The 19,271-nt window shown below is 48.6% G+C and overlaps 6 protein-coding genes across 6 annotated transcripts; 4 read left to right on the forward strand and 2 right to left on the reverse strand.

Annotated features, from left to right (window-relative positions):
- Window positions 1-262: 262 nt before the first annotated feature.
- On the forward strand, window positions 263-4,200 carry FPSE_10888 (uncharacterized protein; the record flags this gene model as incomplete). The annotated part of the gene is made up of 6 exons (XM_009264005.1): window positions 263-509; window positions 570-622; window positions 693-1,121; window positions 1,185-1,407; window positions 1,469-1,887; window positions 1,945-4,200. The coding sequence occupies 6 exons, from the start codon at window positions 263-265 to the stop codon at window positions 4,198-4,200; spliced, it is 3,627 nt and encodes a 1,208-aa protein (XP_009262280.1).
- An 859-nt stretch (window positions 4,201-5,059) lies between these two features.
- FPSE_10889 (uncharacterized protein) lies at window positions 5,060-6,627 on the forward strand (the record flags this gene model as incomplete). The annotated part of the gene is made up of 3 exons (XM_009264006.1): window positions 5,060-5,732; window positions 5,831-6,207; window positions 6,283-6,627. The coding sequence occupies 3 exons, from the start codon at window positions 5,060-5,062 to the stop codon at window positions 6,625-6,627; spliced, it is 1,395 nt and encodes a 464-aa protein (XP_009262281.1).
- Window positions 6,628-7,258: 631 nt separating this feature from the next.
- On the reverse strand, window positions 7,259-9,121 carry FPSE_10890 (uncharacterized protein; the record flags this gene model as incomplete). Its single annotated transcript, XM_009264007.1, has 6 exons — window positions 7,259-7,424; window positions 7,499-7,926; window positions 7,982-8,244; window positions 8,306-8,668; window positions 8,735-8,821; window positions 8,878-9,121. The coding sequence occupies 6 exons, from the start codon at window positions 9,119-9,121 to the stop codon at window positions 7,259-7,261; spliced, it is 1,551 nt and encodes a 516-aa protein (XP_009262282.1).
- Window positions 9,122-9,958: 837 nt separating this feature from the next.
- Window positions 9,959-11,734, reverse strand: FPSE_10891 (uncharacterized protein; the record flags this gene model as incomplete). The annotated part of the gene is made up of 6 exons (XM_009264008.1): window positions 9,959-10,368; window positions 10,424-10,993; window positions 11,045-11,110; window positions 11,167-11,269; window positions 11,327-11,446; window positions 11,504-11,734. The coding sequence occupies 6 exons, from the start codon at window positions 11,732-11,734 to the stop codon at window positions 9,959-9,961; spliced, it is 1,500 nt and encodes a 499-aa protein (XP_009262283.1).
- Window positions 11,735-12,752: 1,018 nt separating this feature from the next.
- FPSE_10892 (uncharacterized protein) lies at window positions 12,753-16,096 on the forward strand (the record flags this gene model as incomplete). Its single annotated transcript, XM_009264009.1, has 2 exons — window positions 12,753-12,874; window positions 12,940-16,096. 2 exons carry the CDS (start codon window positions 12,753-12,755, stop codon window positions 16,094-16,096), a joined length of 3,279 nt encoding a protein of 1,092 aa, XP_009262284.1.
- Window positions 16,097-16,936: 840 nt separating this feature from the next.
- On the forward strand, window positions 16,937-19,081 carry FPSE_10893 (uncharacterized protein; the record flags this gene model as incomplete). The annotated part of the gene is made up of 9 exons (XM_009264010.1): window positions 16,937-17,053; window positions 17,110-17,277; window positions 17,467-17,514; window positions 17,565-17,601; window positions 17,652-17,719; window positions 17,918-18,148; window positions 18,190-18,262; window positions 18,310-18,648; window positions 18,879-19,081. 9 exons carry the CDS (start codon window positions 16,937-16,939, stop codon window positions 19,079-19,081), a joined length of 1,284 nt encoding a protein of 427 aa, XP_009262285.1.
- Between the last annotated feature and the right edge of the window lie 190 nt (window positions 19,082-19,271).

Genomic DNA, 19,271 nt, shown 5'->3' on the forward strand with positions numbered 1-19,271 from the left:
GTCCGGTAGATGTCGTGTTAGTGAGAGAACACAACGTTCTATGTCTTTAGATAGCGACATATATGCACAATATTGTACTCATATTTGCTGAACTTGATTCATGTATTTATCTCTGGTCTATTAGGTGTCTCTATTACTGCATATCTACTTCTCGTCCATTCCAGAAATTATCGCAAGCTGTCACTTTTCGTTTCCGTGCCAGATCACCTAAGCTTGGGATTTCCTCACCTGTAGTCTGATCGGACCCATACTCATACTAATCATGGCTGTCGGCAGGACCAAGCCAGCAAAGATCGGGAACAGGTTAATTCCACAGATTCTGGACGATCTCGCCGCTACAGAGCCTGATCGCATCATTTACTCCTGGGCCAAATCCTCGGACTTATCACAGGGCTTCCGTCATATATCTGCTCGTGAATTCACAAAAGCGGTCGACAAGACGGCCTGGTTACTTCAGCGAGAACTAGGAGAGACCTCAGAGATTCGTGCTGTGGGTTACATCGGGCCTCGTAAGTTCATGTCCCCAAGGCCTCGTCATCGGACAATTTGACTGACGACACAACATTTAGACGATCTCCGACAGATCTTGTTGACATTCGCCTGTATCAAAGCCAACTACACCGTGAGTTTCTCCTTGCCCTCAACGTGTACCTAACGACTTGAATCTGTTTGTTTAACCTCTTTCTACACAGGCTTTATTCCTCTCTCCAAAGAACAGTATTGAGGGAGCTTTAGCCGTTCTCGATGCGGCAGATTGTAACATCTGGGTCAACCCCGCTGGGGAGAGGCCAACACCACTCGTTGATGACTTCCTGCAGAAACGTGCCATGCACGTGATGGACCTGCCCCTGTTGAGCGAGCTTCTTCCCGAAGATGAGAGCGAAATGGAGAACGTGAAGCCGTTCCCTTACGCGAAGCGCTGGGAAGACGCGATAAACGACACATTCTGCATTCTTCATACCTCGGGCTCAACCGGCCTGTCCAAGCCCATAAAGTGGACACATGGGTTGATTGGTACGGTGGACGCTGTCCGACTGCTTCCCCCTCATGAAGGGATGGAGCCCTGGGCGAAAGGCTGGGATGATGGCGATACGTTGTACTCGACATTCCCGATGAGCCATGTAAGGAACTTTCCCATCTAAATTGGAGGGGGAGAATCGTCATGACGCTAACCATATATCCAGGGAGCGGGTATTCTGATGGATGTCGTTATAGCGCCACTGTTTGGGCTACACTGCGTCCTTGGGCCTCGGGACGTGATACCCAATTTGGAACTCATATCGTCGCTGGCGGACCACATCAAGATCGACATCTGGAGCATGATTCCTTCGCTCACTGATGAGCTTGGGGAAGCACCCGACATCTTGCCAAAGTTAAGCCGGTCGAAGTTTATCTGTGCCTCTGGAGGTGAGACATTTCTTGCCAACGTAGATACACCTACTTGGCATAAGTACTGACTTCCTTCTAGGACCTGTGAGCAGTGTTTTAGGCTCCAAGGTGAACGAGTTTATTCGTGTCTTGAACCTAACCGGCACGTCAGAAGGTCTGTTCATTGGCAACTTGTGGGTGGACAGACAAGATTGGCACTGGTTTGCCTTTCACCCCTGGTCCGGCTTTGACTTTAAGATGGTCGAGCCTGGTCTTTATGAACAGTGGATTCATCGCAACGAACATGCAGACCTTTTCCAGGGTCTCTTTCAAACCTTTCAAGATGTGGAGAGTTTCAACTTCAAGGATCTGTATGTTCCGCACCCGACTAAGCCGGGCCTCTGGGCATCTCACGGCCGCAGCGATGATGTTGTGGTCCTTTCGAATGGATACAAGATCTCGCCTCTTGATACAGAGGCCCTTGTCACATCTCACCCGGCTGTTGATGGCTGTTTGATGGTAAGTCCAGAACCCCTCGAGAAGTTCAAGAAGAATGCTGATTGAAGTGTACCGCAGATTGGATCAGGTAAGCCACAAGCTGGTCTACTCATAGAGCTGAAAGATCCAACAATCAAAAGAGACGATGACAACGCTGAAGCTCTCTTTAATAGCATCTGGGCAGTCGTCGAGAGGGCCAACTCCCTGTCTCTGCACAAGAACCAGCTGCACCGGGACTATGTCGCCTTTTCTGAGGCGGACAAGCCGTTTATCCGTACCGACAAGCGCACCATCAAACGCCGGGCTACTATGGCACTATATGAAGACTACATCGAACGCTTCTACCAATCGAGAACAGAGGATGGTAACGAGGATGAAGCTGCGACACTTGGTCTGCTCACAATCGACACAACATCCTTGGTGTCTACAACTCGCGCGGTTCGACATGTGCTGGCTTCGATTGTGCCTGCGGTCAAGGACGCTCCTGTGGACGCTGATCTGTTTACTCTTGGGTTCGACTCACTGCTCGTCTTCCGCGCCACCAAGACGATTGCGGCAGTTACAGATCTTGGGGGAAAGTTCTCACCGAGGAACTTCTATGCTGGTCCGACGATTGAAGCGATCGCTGCAACTGTCGTGCGACTAGCTTCTGAGCGCAGAGCGACCACGATAGATAGCACTGCTGCCTCATCGCCGACAGAACAGCAGCAACAAGACCCAAAGGAAGCAATGATGAGCACACTCATAAATCGACACAAGGCTGTTCTATCCTCCAAGCTGGGCCCAATGGACCTTTTTGGAGGGAACATGTACGAGGGCATTAATATCTTCATACCTCTCTGTCCAGGTGTTTCGTTTGAGCAGGCGTATAAAGTGCTTCAGCGAGGTCTTGTTCGCGCGATGGAGGTCGTGCCAGATCTCGCAGGTAAAGTTATACCGTGTTCGGAGCACGAGATTGGATACAAGAAAGGAGACCTACGCCTTAGCCTGCCTCCACTGCCATCTACTGCCTTGGGGATGACTGCTTCGGAGGAGCCACGGCAACTGCGTTTCCGCGACCTGTCTTCTGTGCTGCCATCCTACGCCGAGCAAAAGGCCTCTGGATTCTTGACCTCAGCTTACCCCGACGAGCTCCTGACAACGTGTCCGGCTTTTCCTTCCCTGCCTGCGGACGTGTGCAACATCCAGGCCAATTTCATTGAGGGTGGTTGTGTGCTAGCCTTTAATGTTCATCATCACGCTCTTGATGGTGTCGGCCTATTAATCGCCCTGACAGTATGGGCAGAATGCTGCCGATTCGTCCAGGGCGATCAGTCTGCGACTTGCGCGTGGCTGCACCCCGAGAGCCTCAATCGTGATATGCTATCCGTCTTGTATGAGCTGGAGGGTTTCGCGAAACCGGCAAGTGAAATCGACCCGAAGGTGTGGGGTTTCCTACCATACGCCGATCCGGCGCTGAACGGCAAGGATGCAACTGCAGCCAACGGACATGGGACTAAGCCAAGAACCGAGAAGGCTCCTTCGTCTCGCAATCTACCCGAACCGCCCCGTCTGCCTCCATGTGAGAACTGGCCACCGAAAGCTCGTGCCGATGGTCGCACGCTGTCAGCATCAACCTTCGTCATCTCGGCCGAGAAACTGAAGAGACTCCAGGCGAGTGTTGAGGTAGCTGATCCAGAACGTCAAAGTCTCAACAACGAGTCAGGGTCACTATCACTTGGCGATGTACTGCAAGCCTTTTTCTGGCGCGCTGCAGTGAGGGCTCGTCGTCGTCCTGAGGGCGCTTCACCCGACGACACATCCATCATCGAGATGCCCACCGACGTCCGACCTTACTTCAGCGCGCACCTACCGCCAACGTACATGGCCAACAGCGTCATCATGAACCGACAGCAAATGTACGTCTCGAAGCTCTGCTCATCCGAGACAACCATTTACGAAATTGCTCAAATCTGTCGCGAGGCGCGTACTCGAATTGATCAAGAGCTTGTCCACGATGCTTTCGGTCTACTTCATACGATCCAAGACAACAGTCCAGGAAACCACACAACAGCTTTCCTGGGCCAGGGCATCCAGGATGGTCCGCATTCGCTCTTTAACAACATGATGCTCTTCCACGCAAAGGACATAGGGGTCTTTGGCGGCAATACGTTGGGTGCGCCCGATGCTGTGAGGGTTCAGATGGATTGGCTGAACAAAGCCTTCAGGAGTCTGTTCATTTTGCCGATAAGAGAGGATGGCGGTGTTGAGTTGTTGCTGGGGACTTTGCCTGAGGAACTGGGTGCTATGAGAAATGATGAGGAGTTTATGCAGTTTGCTGAATTTCTGGGATAGGGAATGGGAGGTAACATAGGAGGAGCATGTAGACAGGCTGTTCTAGTCACCATAACGCTAGTACTCTGTGAATTTTAATCTTATTCTGCTATAGTCATTGTCTTGTTTGCATTTCAGCAGTTTCACTTCGTTTACACGATGCTCACTCTTGGTGTTGACTGAAAGCTTTCCGCCTGCATATAAACCATCCATAGTCGTAAACCATGGTGCCGCTGTATTTTGTTCTTCAGTCAATCATGCCAGACCGCGTTCGTATGGAAATAATAATCTTGCAAGAATCTGCCTCGAACAAGCGATGGAGTAAACATGAAGGGCCTGCCGTGAGGATCGATTCAAGTGAACTGAAGCCTTCAGGCGCTCCCACAGTTTCGCAACCGAAGTTCTTGAATCCATGCTCGTTGTAAGTGAGATATCCACATCCAGTTCGCCTCCAAAGGGAAACCCTCCTAGTGCACACGTCAGCTTAGACAATTTCCGAACAGGGCAATGATCCTGTAGGAAATTGCCGGGCCCGTTAGCTGAGCCTCATCCTTGCGAGGGCCAGTGCTCCGAAGATCTAACCCATGAGCTTTCACAGCCCCAAAATATTAGGACAGTTTCCGGTCAGAGGTGATTCACTGATGTACTTCAAAACACACAACCACTGTTGCATAACCTGAAAGCATTGTTTATTTGTCTGACAGAATCACATCTTTTTGCCCTTGTATCAGCGCTTTCCTCACCCTACAAGTACACCCCAGTGATTCAAAACCAGTTCTGTAGCCACTGGCATTCAGTATCAGAGCCTCTCAGACGTCTTGCATCAGGATATAAACATCACACAACATCACAGTTGCCCGACCTGAGTCCCAGTCTATCAATGCCTCATCAGGTTGTGGCCAAACTGGATACTGCACAGGAAGGACATAAAGCACCCGAAGCAATCAAGACCATGGATATGGTGGACGACGTCAAGATAATGACCGACACTGTCGTTCTAACCTACCCCGAACCTACTACCAACATGACCAATGCCTCAACAGACCGTGAAATCGTCTTTGATGATGGAGTCTCGAAGCTGAAGACACCGGCTATCACCATAGCTTCATCAGACGTTTCGTTTGACGACACAATGTCAACGAGATCCTCCAACTCTAGTCTCGGTACTGAGATGACGGGTCCTCCAGCCACAGATGACAAAATGGAAGTCTCCAGCGAAAGCAAAGTCTCTAAGATATCCGAGAGAATTTTAGACGTCGTTCTGGAATACTCTCTCAACAAGTTTGAAAGCACCTCGGAGCTCCACAGCAAAGGCAGACCCAAGTTTCTTGCCGTCATCTCACGCTTTGTCCGAGAGCAACAGAAAGTGGTTATGTGTTTGCCAGCGTTCCCGTTCAAGTCTGCGAACAAGGTTGAAAAGGTGCTGGGCAATCTCCCCGACAAGGCCGAGGAAGTATCACTTGCCAGATTAAACTCCATGTGTACCACCATTGGCCAGTTCTATGAGCCGGGAGCTGAGTTGACCATCATCTCGGACGGTCTGGTTTACAATGGTTCGTTCACCTCTTTTATTTCTGACTCAAATTAATAAAGTATACCATGGCTGCTGGCACATCACTAACATTCGTTCTTCGTCATCCAGACCTATTAGGCATATCTGATCTCGACACCTGGCGCTATGGCTCCGCGCTGCGGGCCATGGCTGAGCGTAAAGCCTTCTCCAACCTCTCGTTCTCTCGTCTTCAGGACTTGGTCGCGGTGAAAGGCCTGCCGAATGATCTTAACGAACTCACGTACGTTGCCAACGCAACCAACTTCCGTCGAACCCTGTTCAACAAGTACGGCCGCGACGGTGATCTCGACATTGACCACGAAATCGCCACAAACGCAGACACACTCGGGACGTATAAGGGGTACTGCCGTTTCCTCAAGTCAGATCTACAACACATCTATGGCCCAGCGAAGAGTTCCGCGAAGTACAGGAAGGACGTCAAGTATCTTGCTAAGCAGCTACTGATCCGAGGATACGTAAGTCAACTATATCAGCCATTTATTCGATACTCCACCGAACCCCCATGACTAACGAATCTCTCTTGTGACCAGGCCTTTGCTGGAGCCGTCAAAGCTCGCTTCCCAGACCATTTGCGTCTCAGTATCCACCAGTCCACCGGTGAACACAAGATTTCTATCAGCCTTCTCAACACCAAAAGCGGCTTCACGACGCCATGGCATTGCAGCGTGGCATTGATGGAAGATGGCGAATGGCTTAGCGGCCTTACAATCGACTTCAAAGCCGATCGATTATTGGAACTTGTCGAAGAGGATGGACGGCCGAGTTACTTCAAAGAGGTCGCCCGTCAGCGGCCATACCTGACTGAAAGCGCGAAGCCGCGCATTGTTGTTAAGCAGGAACCACAGGCCCATAGACCTAGGATACGCGCATCTTAAGTTCACCCAGGGGTTGATCATAACGTGTTAAGGCTGAGGTTATACTATTCAAGTGATGTTTTACATGGGAGAGACTGTTTTTGTACAAAGTAGATAATAATGAACAATATTATAGACCTTTCCTATACATCTAACGATGGAGTGATATGCACTGACTTTCAGGCGCAGAGCGGACTCTAAGAAGCACCACCTCAGCTTATGTACTGCTTGAATGGCGGTTCTTGAACAGTATAAAGATACTTCTTCTCATCTATTGAGCTTGCAGGTAGGGGAAGATGATTTAAGATACTAAGTTGCCCGATAAAGAGATGCACAAAGCATGGCATGACAGCACGCTTCAGAAAATAGAAGTATCTAGCTACACGGCAACGTTTGCGACATGTGCTGTGATTTATGATGGAAACCTTATTATCAGGTTTGCGACATGTGCTCATCATCAACTTTAAATATCACTCGTGTGTACAAAGAACCAGGCGAATGGATCACTTGAGAAGTATTAACCAAATCGCAGCCAAATTGAATTTACAAGAGATACATAGATACATGTCCTTTAGTCTTTTAGATGTAACTCTTTATTACTTCTATATAATGGTCTAGAAGGCATTTTTAAGTCTAACATAATCCTTGATAATCAAGATATTTTGATGCGAGTCGAAATATGTCCTTTCTTGGTCTGCAACACAACCAAGTCGTGGTCATACGTAAGGTCCTCAATCGTAGTCTCGAAGAGTTCCGATTTGGGAATGACTCGAAACGCCATCAGGGCAGCCATGATGTAGATCTCGCATAGGGCAAGACTGCAAGATACAACTGTTAGCATGGAAACTTCAACATGTACTATAGTGGACAGTAGGATATAAGTAAGACTCACCTCTCACCAACGCAAACTCTAGATCCCTTTGAAAATGAAATGAGAAATTTCTGAAGAGTGTAATCGGGCTTGCCGTCGGGTAGCAGCCATCGATCAGGGTTGAAAGCATCAGGGTCAGGAAACAATCGCGTGTCCCAGTGGTTAATCATGGCTGTCATGCTCACAGGTGTGCCTCGCGGGATCATGTACTGTGTCTTGCAATCTTGGCTCTTATAAAAGAGATCCTCCTCGCGGGCGATACGAGCAGATCGACCAGCTGCTCCAGGCTGGTGCCGCAGAGACTCTTGAACGAGAGCCCATAGGTAAGGTCTCTGTTCGAGTTGCGCCCATTTGAGATTGTTGGGATCAATGCCTTCAAGGTCTTTCATAAGACGAGCGTAGATCTTGGGTTGATGAAGCATGTGGAATGTCATGACAGTAAGGATAGCCTATTCTGGGTTAGCTGTGAAGGTTCTAAATGTCTGTCATGGATCGCGAACTAACAGCAGTGGTTTCTGTCCCAGCCAAAAGAAAGACGAATCCCTCGCCTGAGAGACGAAACATGGTCTTCTCCTCTTCAGGTAGGACATTGGAGTTCAGAATCTCGTTAAAGACACGACCGCCGTCGGGATTCGCCAGGGCTGTCTTGATATAGGCTGGGATGACATGATTCATCTGGTGCATGATCCTCTTGACATCCTCTCCCATATAGTCAGCAAAGATGGGTAGGATATCAGCTAATCGCCTGGCCAGCGCATTGTGACGCACTGGTCGTAGTTAGTACACCTGTCTTGTCAAAATAGTAGGAAAGTCACTGCAAAAACGTACTCATGTAAGTAGTTTTCAAGAAGGATGACGTCCAGGTTCCAAAGTTGGGTTCCCAACCCTCTTGCTCAATAAAGCCCATGGGCTCTCCAAAGGCATACTGCGAGAAGACGTCGGCAGTGTAGCAATTGAAGGCGCCCTTGACTTCAAAGGCTTCCTTTCCAGTCCAGCGCAGCATTTTTTGGATGAAGAGCTCGGCGAATTTTAGTACTTCGTCTTCGAGCTTGAGCACTTGTCCACGTGAGAAGAAGCGTGCATGGGCAGCCCTGCGCTTGCGATGCAACTCATGGGGCCCAGCTGTGCCGGTTGCCTGTGAGGCTGGGCTAGCACCTGCTATCTTGAGGTGGTGCTGCCATTTGTCGCGGACTAGAAAAAAGATATGTCAGCGGAAAGTCATATAGAGACGGGAGGGGGGCAGTCGAATAGACTTACTTCGGCCTGGCTTTCCTGTGTAGATCTCGTCGGCAAAATAGGGATCGCTGCAGTGGAGTTCATCAGGGCTCACCCGAACGATGGGACCTTTTAGGCTTCTTAGCAATCATCACACATCATTTCTGAATTAGTCAAGTACTTACCATATTGCTCATGCATCTTCTCTATCCTCCTACCATAGCGGCCTTGGAGGATCCAGTCATAGTAAGCCTCATAGACATAAGAGGCAGCGGCAATCTTTGGCCCAGGGAACTTGGAGAGTGGGTGGAGAGGGGAGATGTTGTAAAGTGCGAGAGCGACACGATAACCAAGCCAAAGACCAGCGAGTCCAAGCAGCGCTGATGGACTCACAAAACGCTTGAGGGCGATGATATTGAAGTCATCCATGGTTAATGATTTGCTGTAATTAGATTAGACACTCAAGCACAGCAGACTTCAAGACAACTATCATTGGTAATATTGACAGACTCTATATATCGATTGGTCACCTCCACTGAAGTGACCTAGAGAATCTACTAAGCGCTAATCTACAGCTTGCAATATGCGGCAAACACCCGAAGGCGGGACTCAGCACTGCCTCTAGCTGTGTTTGCAGGATCCTTGAACTGCGGTTTAGCGGTGTTTAACCACTTTGGGACAGTGCCGGTTCACTCACTAACCCCTGTAATCACCCTTGCTCATACAATGGAAAAGACGAGACATAGTTAGAGAGAACCCTGCTGACAGACAGACAGGAACTGCATGAATGGTGGCAGGTTGAACATTCACAAAATTACTACATGCTAATTATTTGATTCAGAAGTCGTCTAGTAGAAGATTAATCCGATCTAATATCAGGCTTTAAGAAACAAAGAAGTTATACCTGTTTCGGTTATAGACTCGCTAAAGAGCCACCCGGATATCTGACTTTGTAGAGACTTTTTACAAACTTTCATGTTGGGCGTAATAAATATCAACAAAGCATCAGTAACTCTAAAGCTTCCTTTTCTACGACAGAAATATGCCCTTATTCCTTTTCCGCGTCGGATTCAACGATGAAGAGACGTGTAGTGGTTTCTGTACTTTACCAAGCACAAGTCACTTAAACTTACCCTACGGTCTACATCAGCCAAAGCACAGGGCACATTCAACCATTGGCAAATTTTACTTTCATACGGAAGCTTCATGAGTGAACTTGTAACAGTGTTCCTATATCTGATTGGATCTTTTGACTCGTACTAAAATCTATGACCTTCGCTTCACCTCCAATTGAACTCCCGGATCGGCGAACAGCTCAAAGCCAAACGGCATCAGCGTGGGTGTATAACCCTCAGCCAACCGCACATCATAATCGAGCAAGATGGTGGCAATTGCCGTCTTCACCTCTGCCACAGCAAAGAATCGTCCCGGGCAAATAGGTTTACCAATACCAAATACGAAATGATCCTCACTTGTAGAAGTGGCAGAACTAGCATATGTCCACTTGCCGCCCTGAGCACGAAGCTTCGCATATCGGTATGCGTCAAAGGTGTCTGGGTTCTCATATACCTCAGGGTTTCGGAGACGTGACATGTAGATTGATAGAGCAGTGCCTTTGGGTAGGTACTGGCCATTGGGGAGGGTAACAGGAGATAGGACCTGACGATCGAGATTGACTATAATGTGTTAATGCTGCTCTGTAATACTGGAAAACGGCTCCTTTTAACTTACCAATGACAGCGGAATTCATTCTTTGTGTCTCTTTGATGATACTATCGAGCAAGCGCATGTTGGTCAAAGCAGCAGGAGACCATCCATGCTCGTGAACCACGGCTTCAATCTCTTCTCGGAGAGGTGCAATCAGATCATGCGAGCAAATCTCAATAACCGTCTGCTTCAGCAACTCCGAGGTAGTCACAACAGCAGCCATAGACATTCCAAGCTGGGCAGCAACAGGATCATAGCTCTTGCCCGCCGCAATTTCACTGAACCAAGTGATAGAGTCATCGTGCTCTTTGCCTTCAGCCGCTCTCTTAGCCAAATTCTTTTCCAAGACTTCGCGTGCACGCTTAACTTCAGCTCTGCAACTCTTGCAAGCGGGGAGGAACCATTGGACAAGAGGTCTCAACCATCGCGGCCATTGTCGCAACGCGCGAGCCGCGAGGAACACAGTCATTCCGTAGTTGGTGCTGACCTGCTGCCATGTCTCGTCGCGTGACAGCTCCTCGCCAACAAAGACGGACGCGGACATTCGGCTGATGAGGTTAAGACCGTCTTTGGCCCAGTCAACTGCCTTCCAAGCTATTCTGGGTGTCAGTTGATGCTCACGATGGCAGAATGCTCAATACGTACCGTCACGCTCTTCCGGCCAAGTTGCAAGGATGTCTCTCTGCACATTTTTGTGCAGTTTGCTGACATCTGGAAAAAAACGAGTCAGTGGGATGACGCTTCAGGAATGGTGATGGTGGATTTACGAGGGTTTTGAACAAGCTTCTTCTTGATAACATTGGCCAACAGTTTGGAAGGGTCAGAGATGGCTGCCGTGCCATTGAAACCAGGGTAGCCCGCAAAGAAATCCTAAACAGACAATTTAGTAAGTTATTGATAGGACTATCTGGAAAGCAAGGGTCTTACCTTGCGAACAAGCGGCTGGTGATCAAGTTGAGGACCATGACGCCTGATCCATTCGAAATGGTCTTCAGGGAGGATCAATCTGTCTCCCACTAATGTAATCATGCGGAAAGGATTTTGAAACTGTCTTTATTAGTATCGACTTGCCTGAATAACCATAGAAGAAGAGCATTCACGTACCTTGGCAAACCCTTGTTTGATGAGGCCATCGGCGTTAGTGACAAAGGCTATCTGAGCCTTGACGGACAACCAGTCATTGGGATATTTGTTGATGACTGGAATTTTGTCTTTTGACGAGACAAGTACTAGAAGTGATAAAACGAGGATGATCGCACCGGCAGCGACGAGTCCAGCACCTTCGGGAGTATAGTCCCCCACACCTAGTGTAGTGATGTTTTGATTGAAGTCCATTGTCTATAATGTCGTGATACAGGTTTAACAATGTTACATAACAATGAAGCATCCACGTTCAAGGGATATTTATATCGACTGAAGTATAAACATGCAGTAAGAAACCGTTGCACAGCCTCGGACAATCCGTATGGATAGTATCACAGACATCAGTCATCCAATTAGAAAAGAAGCCTTGATTCTTGACAAAGGAAATTAGTGGGCATGCTCTGCCATGTCTTACTCGGAAGCTGGCCAGAAGAAGGAATATTCCATCTCTTCCACTCCGGCTCAAGTGAGGGTTACTTATTGGTGGCATACGCCATACCATGCCGGGATATTGAGTAGGGAGCGTGCGGATTGGTAGGACACAAGCCAGGCCATCGCAAAAAGTAAGCAACATGGATCACCGGAACGTTGCCTCTTTAAGCCGGGTGCCGAATCTTAGTAGCTGACCTATTATCATTACAGCGACTGGGGTGAGGAGTGGGTATAGAGACAGGGGTAGACAGTCAAGGCACCTTGGGTAGCCTCTCAGGGTCTAGCAGCTCCCGCTCTGAATCTCAATTGTAAGACACCTTGTGTGTGACCTTTTGTCGTATCGTCTAAGAGTAGCATTATTGTCCAACCTCGTCACCCAGATGCACGGCAACCTGTGCCGTGCACAATCTATTTGCAGGCCTTTGTCTATGTCCCTCCTGCTTTGTCCCTAACTCGCGTCTTTTTTTGTTTTTGTTTCTCCTCCTTCATCTCTTTTGTCTTCTATCTTACTTTCTCACAACCCTATTTTTTATTGCTCATTTTTAGCCTGAAGAAGCTGGTCTTCTCAGTCCGTTTCTTGGCAACTGTCACCCCCTACTCACACTAATTGCCGTGATTTGACGGTGGCTTGAAGATCCTTTTAGTATCAGACGGCATCCACCTAGACAACTAAAAGGTCTTCCGGATATTATCACTGGCTATTTCACGACGAATCATCGTACATCAATCTGACATATCCAGCATCAGAATCGCGAGCGAACTGTTTGCTGTCGCTGCGATGGGTCAATCCTATATGCGCGTGCCGGAAAATGGCGAAGGCACAAATGCCAGTGCTAGCAGACTTTCCGTGTCTGGCAGCGCACACATGGCAACAACCACGCTGCAGGTCGGCGGCATGACGTGAGTCACCACCTGTTAACATTTTGCTCTTTTAGTACTCATAACTAACGTTGTAACAATAATAGATGCGGTGCTTGCACATCAGCCGTTGAGTCCGGTTTCAAAGGCGTTGACGGCATCGGAACAGTCTCTGTCAGTCTCGTAATGGAGCGCGCCGTAGTCACGCATGACCCACGGATCATACTCGCCGAGAAGATACAGGAGATCATCGAGGATCGTGGTTTTGATGCAGAGGTTCTCTCGACAGATATTCCCAACGCTGGGGCTACTCGGACCAACGACCACTTCAACGAGAGCACTGCCATCAATGGCGAAACCACAGCCACTGCGACAACAACTTTCGCCATCGAGGGAATGACATGTGGTGCCTGCACATCAGCCGTTGAAGGCGGCTTCAAGGGCGTGGACAGTATCCTCAAGTTTAACATCAGCCTTTTGGCGGAGCGGGCCGTTATCACGTACGATGAGACAAAGATTTCCCCCGAGGAGATAGCCGAGATTATCGAGGATCGCGGATTTGATGCTACCATTCTATCGACACAACGCGACATGGCTTGTCAGGGAGGAGACACCACATCTGCCCAATTCAAAGTCTTCGGGTGCAAAGATGCAACTACTGCTCAAGCTCTGGAGGAAGGCCTCATTGCAGTTCAGGGCATTCGCTCAGCATCTCTCAGCCTCAGTACGGATCGTCTTACAGTTGTTTATCAACCCATGACGATAGGGCTCCGTGGTATCGTCGAGGCTATAGAAACGCAGGGCTTAAATGCTCTCGTTGCAAGTGGCGAAGACAACAACGCGCAACTCGAATCGCTGGCAAAAACGCGCGAAATTACTGAGTGGAGGAGAGCATTCAAGATCTCACTCTCCTTTGCGATTCCTGTCCTTCTAATCGGAATGATCATCCCCATGGCCTTCCCTGCGATAGACATTGGGAGTTTCGAACTCATCCCTGGTCTATTCTTGGGTGACATTGTGTGTCTCGTTATCACATTACCTGTCCAATTTGGCATCGGCAAGAGATTCTACGTTTCTGGTTACAAATCCCTCAAGCATGGATCACCGACAATGGATGTTCTGGTCGTTCTTGGCACAACGTGTGCTTTTCTCTTTAGCGTCTTCTCGATGCTGGTCTCAGTTCTTCTTGAGCCGCACTCTAAACCCTCCACGATCTTCGACACGAGTACTATGCTCATTACTTTCATCACACTATCTCGATGGCTCGAAAACCGCGCCAAGGGCCAGACTTCGAAGGCATTGTCCCGCCTTATGTCCCTAGCTCCGTCAACAGCAACCATCTATGCTGATCCGATCGCCGTGGAAAAAGCAGCCGAGAACTGGGCAAAGTCTTCTGACGAGCCGTCAACCCCAAAGACGCCTAGTAACCAAACTAGCGGCTCTGCTTGGGAGGAAAAGGTCATCCCAACAGAGTTACTTGAGGTCGACGACATCGTGGTCATCCGACCCGGTGACAAGATTCCAGCAGATGGTATCCTCGTCCGAGGTACCACATTCGTTGATGAAAGTATGGTCACAGGAGAAGCTATGCCTGTCCACAAGCGTATCGGTGATAACATGATCGCCGGTACTGTCAATGGTGACGGACGTGTTGATCTTCGTGTTACTCGAGCTGGCCATGCTACCCAACTAAGCCAAATCGTCAAGTTAGTCCAAGACGCACAAACAGCACGCGCCCCGATCCAGGAGCTGGCTGATAAGCTAGCCGGCTACTTTGTTCCCATGATTCTCATCCTCGGTCTGAGTACATTCCTTGTCTGGATGGTCTTGTGTCACGTTTTATCTCACCCTCCCGAGATTTTCCTTGAAGACAACAGTGGTGGTAAAATCGTGGTATGTGTCAAGTTGTGTATTTCTGTCATTGTCTTTGCTTGTCCGTGTGCACTTGGACTCGCTACGCCCACCGCTGTCATGGTCGGTACAGGAGTTGGAGCCGAGAACGGAATTCTCATCAAAGGAGGTGCTGCTTTGGAGCGCATAACCAAAGTCACGCATATCATCCTCGACAAAACTGGCACAATTACGTACGGTAAAATGAGTGTGGCTAGCACAGATCTCGTCTCACAGTGGGCCAGAAGCGATGCCAGCAAACGACTGTGGTGGTCCATCGTGGGTCTGGCCGAGATGGGAAGCGAACATCCTGTAGGAAAGGCTATCCTGGGCGCTGCAAAGGGAGAGCTGGGTATAGGACCCGAGGGAACCATTGATGGCAGTGTCGGAGATTTCAAAGCTGTTGTAGGCAAGGGTGTCAGTGTGACTGTGGAGCCAGCTACCTCGAGTCGCACACGATACCTGGTTCAAGTTGGAAATCTCGTCTTTTTGCAAGATAATGGTGTTGATGTCCCCGAGGATGCCGTCCAGGCCGCAGAGAAGATCAACTTGTCGGCAGACGTGGGCAAATCGACGGCCAAGGGCAGCGGCACTGGAACCACCAACATCTTTGTTGCCATCGATGGCGTTTACGCCGGCTATGTATGTCTGTCTGATAAGATCAAGGAGGACGCTGCTGCGACGATTTCGGTTCTGCACCGCATGGGCATTAAAACCTCGATAGTGACAGGCGATCAACGGTCTACCGCACTCGCTGTCGCTTCCGTCGTGGGTATTGATGCCGACAATGTCTACGCTGGCGTTAGTCCCGATCAAAAGCAAGCCATCGTGCAAGAGATCCAACAGTCTGGTGAAGTTGTCGGTATGGTTGGTGACGGCATCAATGACTCCCCAGCCCTTGCGACTGCAGACGTTGGCATCGCCATGGCAAGCGGCACGGATGTAGCGATGGAAGCAGCAGATGTCGTTCTTATGAGACCGACAGAGCTCATGATTATACCTGCCGCTCTGACGCTTACACACACTATCTTCCGCCGAATCAAGTTAAACCTCGGATGGGCTTGTCTATATAATGCTATTGGTCTCCCGATCGCAATGGGCTTTTTTCTTCCGTTGGGGCTTAGTGTTCACCCGATCATGGCGAGTCTTGCTATGGCGTTCAGTAGTGTCACGGTGGTGGTTAGTAGTCTGATGCTTAACTCATGGACAAGGCCTGCTTGGATGACTGAGATGGCTATCAACGACGGGAAGACACCCAAGGCGGAGAGGTGGATGTTTGGAAAGGGCATCGTTGGCTGGACAAGGGAGATGATGGGACGTAGAGGCAAGGTGGAGGAAGTTGGATATGTGCCGTTACAGAACATGGAGGGCTGAGCTTATATGTAGAGATTTCTAGATTAATCAATCTATAATAATTTTGACGTGGCGAGTCAGACTTTCATGTAGTAATATCGCTCAATATACATTCGTGTTCTACAGTGAGCGTTTGCCACAAGACAGTGCTTGCAGACACTACTTGACCGAACGCTTTGCCAGATTTAGCTATTCTCGACACAAGAGACCTTTTCTAGAAGAACTCAGACACAAATGGACGGGAAAATGTGGAGGTTCCGAGACGCATCGTCGCGATCAACGCAGCCTGCATTCCTGAGAGGGCGTACGAAAGCCGGTTTACTGAACATTCGATGTGTTCAATGGAGGACTGTATACACTAATCGATTAAATCAGTTGAAGAACAACATTTGGAAAGTAATATTGGCGTTTCTTAAGTCAAGTTGACGACGACAGCGGCTCCAAGGTTGAGTGATCAACATGATCTAGCGCTAGTTAAATTCGACTGCGCAGGTTAACTTCACCCAATATGGCAGCACTGGAATGTTGCAACATAACAAACCTAGCCAGGAATAACTTGATCGTCTATTAGAAGCATCTAGCTCCAACCTTATTGGAAAGATACAAATTGTCCTTGGCTAATAAAGGTGACTTGACAATTGTCTCGACCGATAGATCGGCTATGTAAGACTAGCATGATATGTGCCGCGGCGACGGCTCAGGAACCATAATTTGTGTTCCTGCATTCTTAAAAGAGTCAATCCGTCATCATGATGTGGACTCCCTTCTCTGCCTTTCTCTAGACAGATTTCTCGATGATTGGCGACGATCCGAACCACTATCAATAACACCAGGCCACAGAGGATACGGTGATCTACCACCATGAAGGTAGCCACATCGATTCAGTTGTTCATCCTTTCTTCTTTGATCTCATTCAATGCTGCTGTAGCCAGTGTGCCGACGAATGCCACCGAGTTGGAAGATGCTCCGGAGTGTGCTGTGAGTGCTTTTGTAATCGAGATTCCGACTTGGACAGTCTGTTAATTGTGTCTCAGATACAATGTCTAGCTCAGTTGGTAAAAGGGCCAACATTATCAGACAAAAATAAGGATATACTGTGTCATAATAAAGCAATCGGCAATGGCGCTGCTGGCTGCACCCTGGTGCAATGCAGCATGAGAGATCTGTTTGGTACGCCCATCCGTCATGACATCTACACTGGCGTGAGAATGCATGGCATGAACAAATACTAACATTCATTCTGTTCGGCACAAGCAGACTTCCTTAAAATTGAACAATCGACATGTGGCAGACCCGAACTTGACAACGACCACAAAATCAGAGGTCTCGTATACACTATCCTCGGCACGGTTGTAATTTCGGTCTTTTTTCGAACGCTGCTCAAATTCCAGCGAAGTCAGTCTTGGGGACCCGACGATGTTACTATCATTGCGGCAGCAGTGAGTCCACATGCACACCCGCGGATGCGATGTTTTGCTAATCATAGTAGGCTTTTTCTGTTCTCTCAACTCTCATGACGGGATTAAGTAAGTCTTTCTTTTAGTGGCTCGCCATACAAATGCTCACTTTATGTTAGTGACGTTCAAGGGCTTGGGTCGCAACGTCTGGTTATTCGATGATTACACAATCACCACCTTCTACATAGTACGTTCCTCCAATGATATATGGTCTTCTCTAAAAGAAGCAGTATCTTCTCGTTTTCCAATACGGATATGTTTTAAGCTTATGCATTCTAAAACTGTCAATTCTTTTCTTTTTCCTCCGCACCTTTCCAGACCCGAAATTCAGAACTTTGATTAAGTGGACGATGGGTTTTAATATTCTTACTACAGTCATCTTTAGTATCTGCGGCGCACTCCAACGACAGCCTGTATATTTACTGTGGGAGGGATGGAAAGAGTTGCCACCGAAGGGGATTTCCTTGAATATTCCGGCAATCATATTCTCGCATGCTGCCGTCAATATTGCCTTGGATGTCTGGATGTTTGTTCTTCCTCTGACCCAGCTGTATCATTTGGGGTTGAAGCCAAAGAAGAAAGCTGGGGTCATGCTTATTTTCGGTGTTGGAATCTTGTAAGTCACCTTTCGGTTGTTTATTAGTATACTGATGATAGTCCAGTCTCATAGCTGCCAGCTGTATCCGAATCCCCTATTTGATTGGGTTTAGTAGATCATTAAACTCGACAGGTAAGTCCACACCCGGAGCTCCTTCGCACATACTTACACAGTTACAGCCGATTCTCAAGGATTCATCGTCTGGTCCAATATCGAGTGCGGTATAGGCATCCTCGTCGCATGTATGCCGCACATGCAACCAGTCTTTCGGGCCATAGCAGAGCGAGCAAGATCATGGAAGGTGCTGCCAACTAGTTCGAACGGTGGCGACGGCATGTTTGTTCAACGAGGGTTGAAGACTATCCCCATAACGAACGCTGGCGGGAATGACATGCGCACTGATGGGACTACGTTGGTAGGAGGGGATGATACGACACCCAATGACTCAGGGGGGCTATTGACTTTGGAGGGGTCCACCATATATGGGAAGAGAAACGGAGGGTCTGTTAGTGATGGACGTGCGTCGGGGTCAGTTGGGTCGGGAGAGGGCTGTCAAGTCTAGACAGTGAGGTATCGATACTGGGAGGTGGCTATATTGCCAAGGAATATCCGAATCTTGTGTAACGCGTCAGCCAACGGTCATTGAAGAAAATAGTAATGAGTAGAAACAGTCTAACACCCTTTGGGAAGTCATCCAAGGTGTTGGAGTAACCTCAACCTGAGGTACCAAATGTCACGACTGGAATAGCCAAAATGGTATATCTTGGCGAATACATCGTTAGGTGGGCTGCTGAGAGAGTCTCTGATGTTGTTGAAGGTATCGTGCCTCTTGAGCTTCTGGCGGTCTTTATAGTGGATATCATTGAGAGATATCGTAATTCCTGGGAACAAGACCGGTGCATCCCTTCCATGATTGGGGCAGCCGATGGCTGCTTTGATGTCCTCTGTTAGATGCATCTTGTGGTTGTTATTTGAAGTGTGGTTATTGTGTTGTGTTGTGTATTATGTTGTGTTAATGTTGATGGAGGAAGGAGGAAAAAAAAGCTGGATTGAAGCAAACAGCGCATTTTGTGCCCCTTCTGAACCTTATAGTAGGGCAAAGGTCATGTGTGAGGGCATTGGAGTCATGATGCTCAAAAAA

The sequence above is a fragment of the Fusarium pseudograminearum genome, chromosome 2, assembly GCF_000303195.2.
Source record: "Fusarium pseudograminearum CS3096 chromosome 2, whole genome shotgun sequence".
Classification (NCBI taxonomy): Eukaryota; Fungi; Ascomycota; class Sordariomycetes; order Hypocreales; family Nectriaceae; genus Fusarium; species Fusarium pseudograminearum.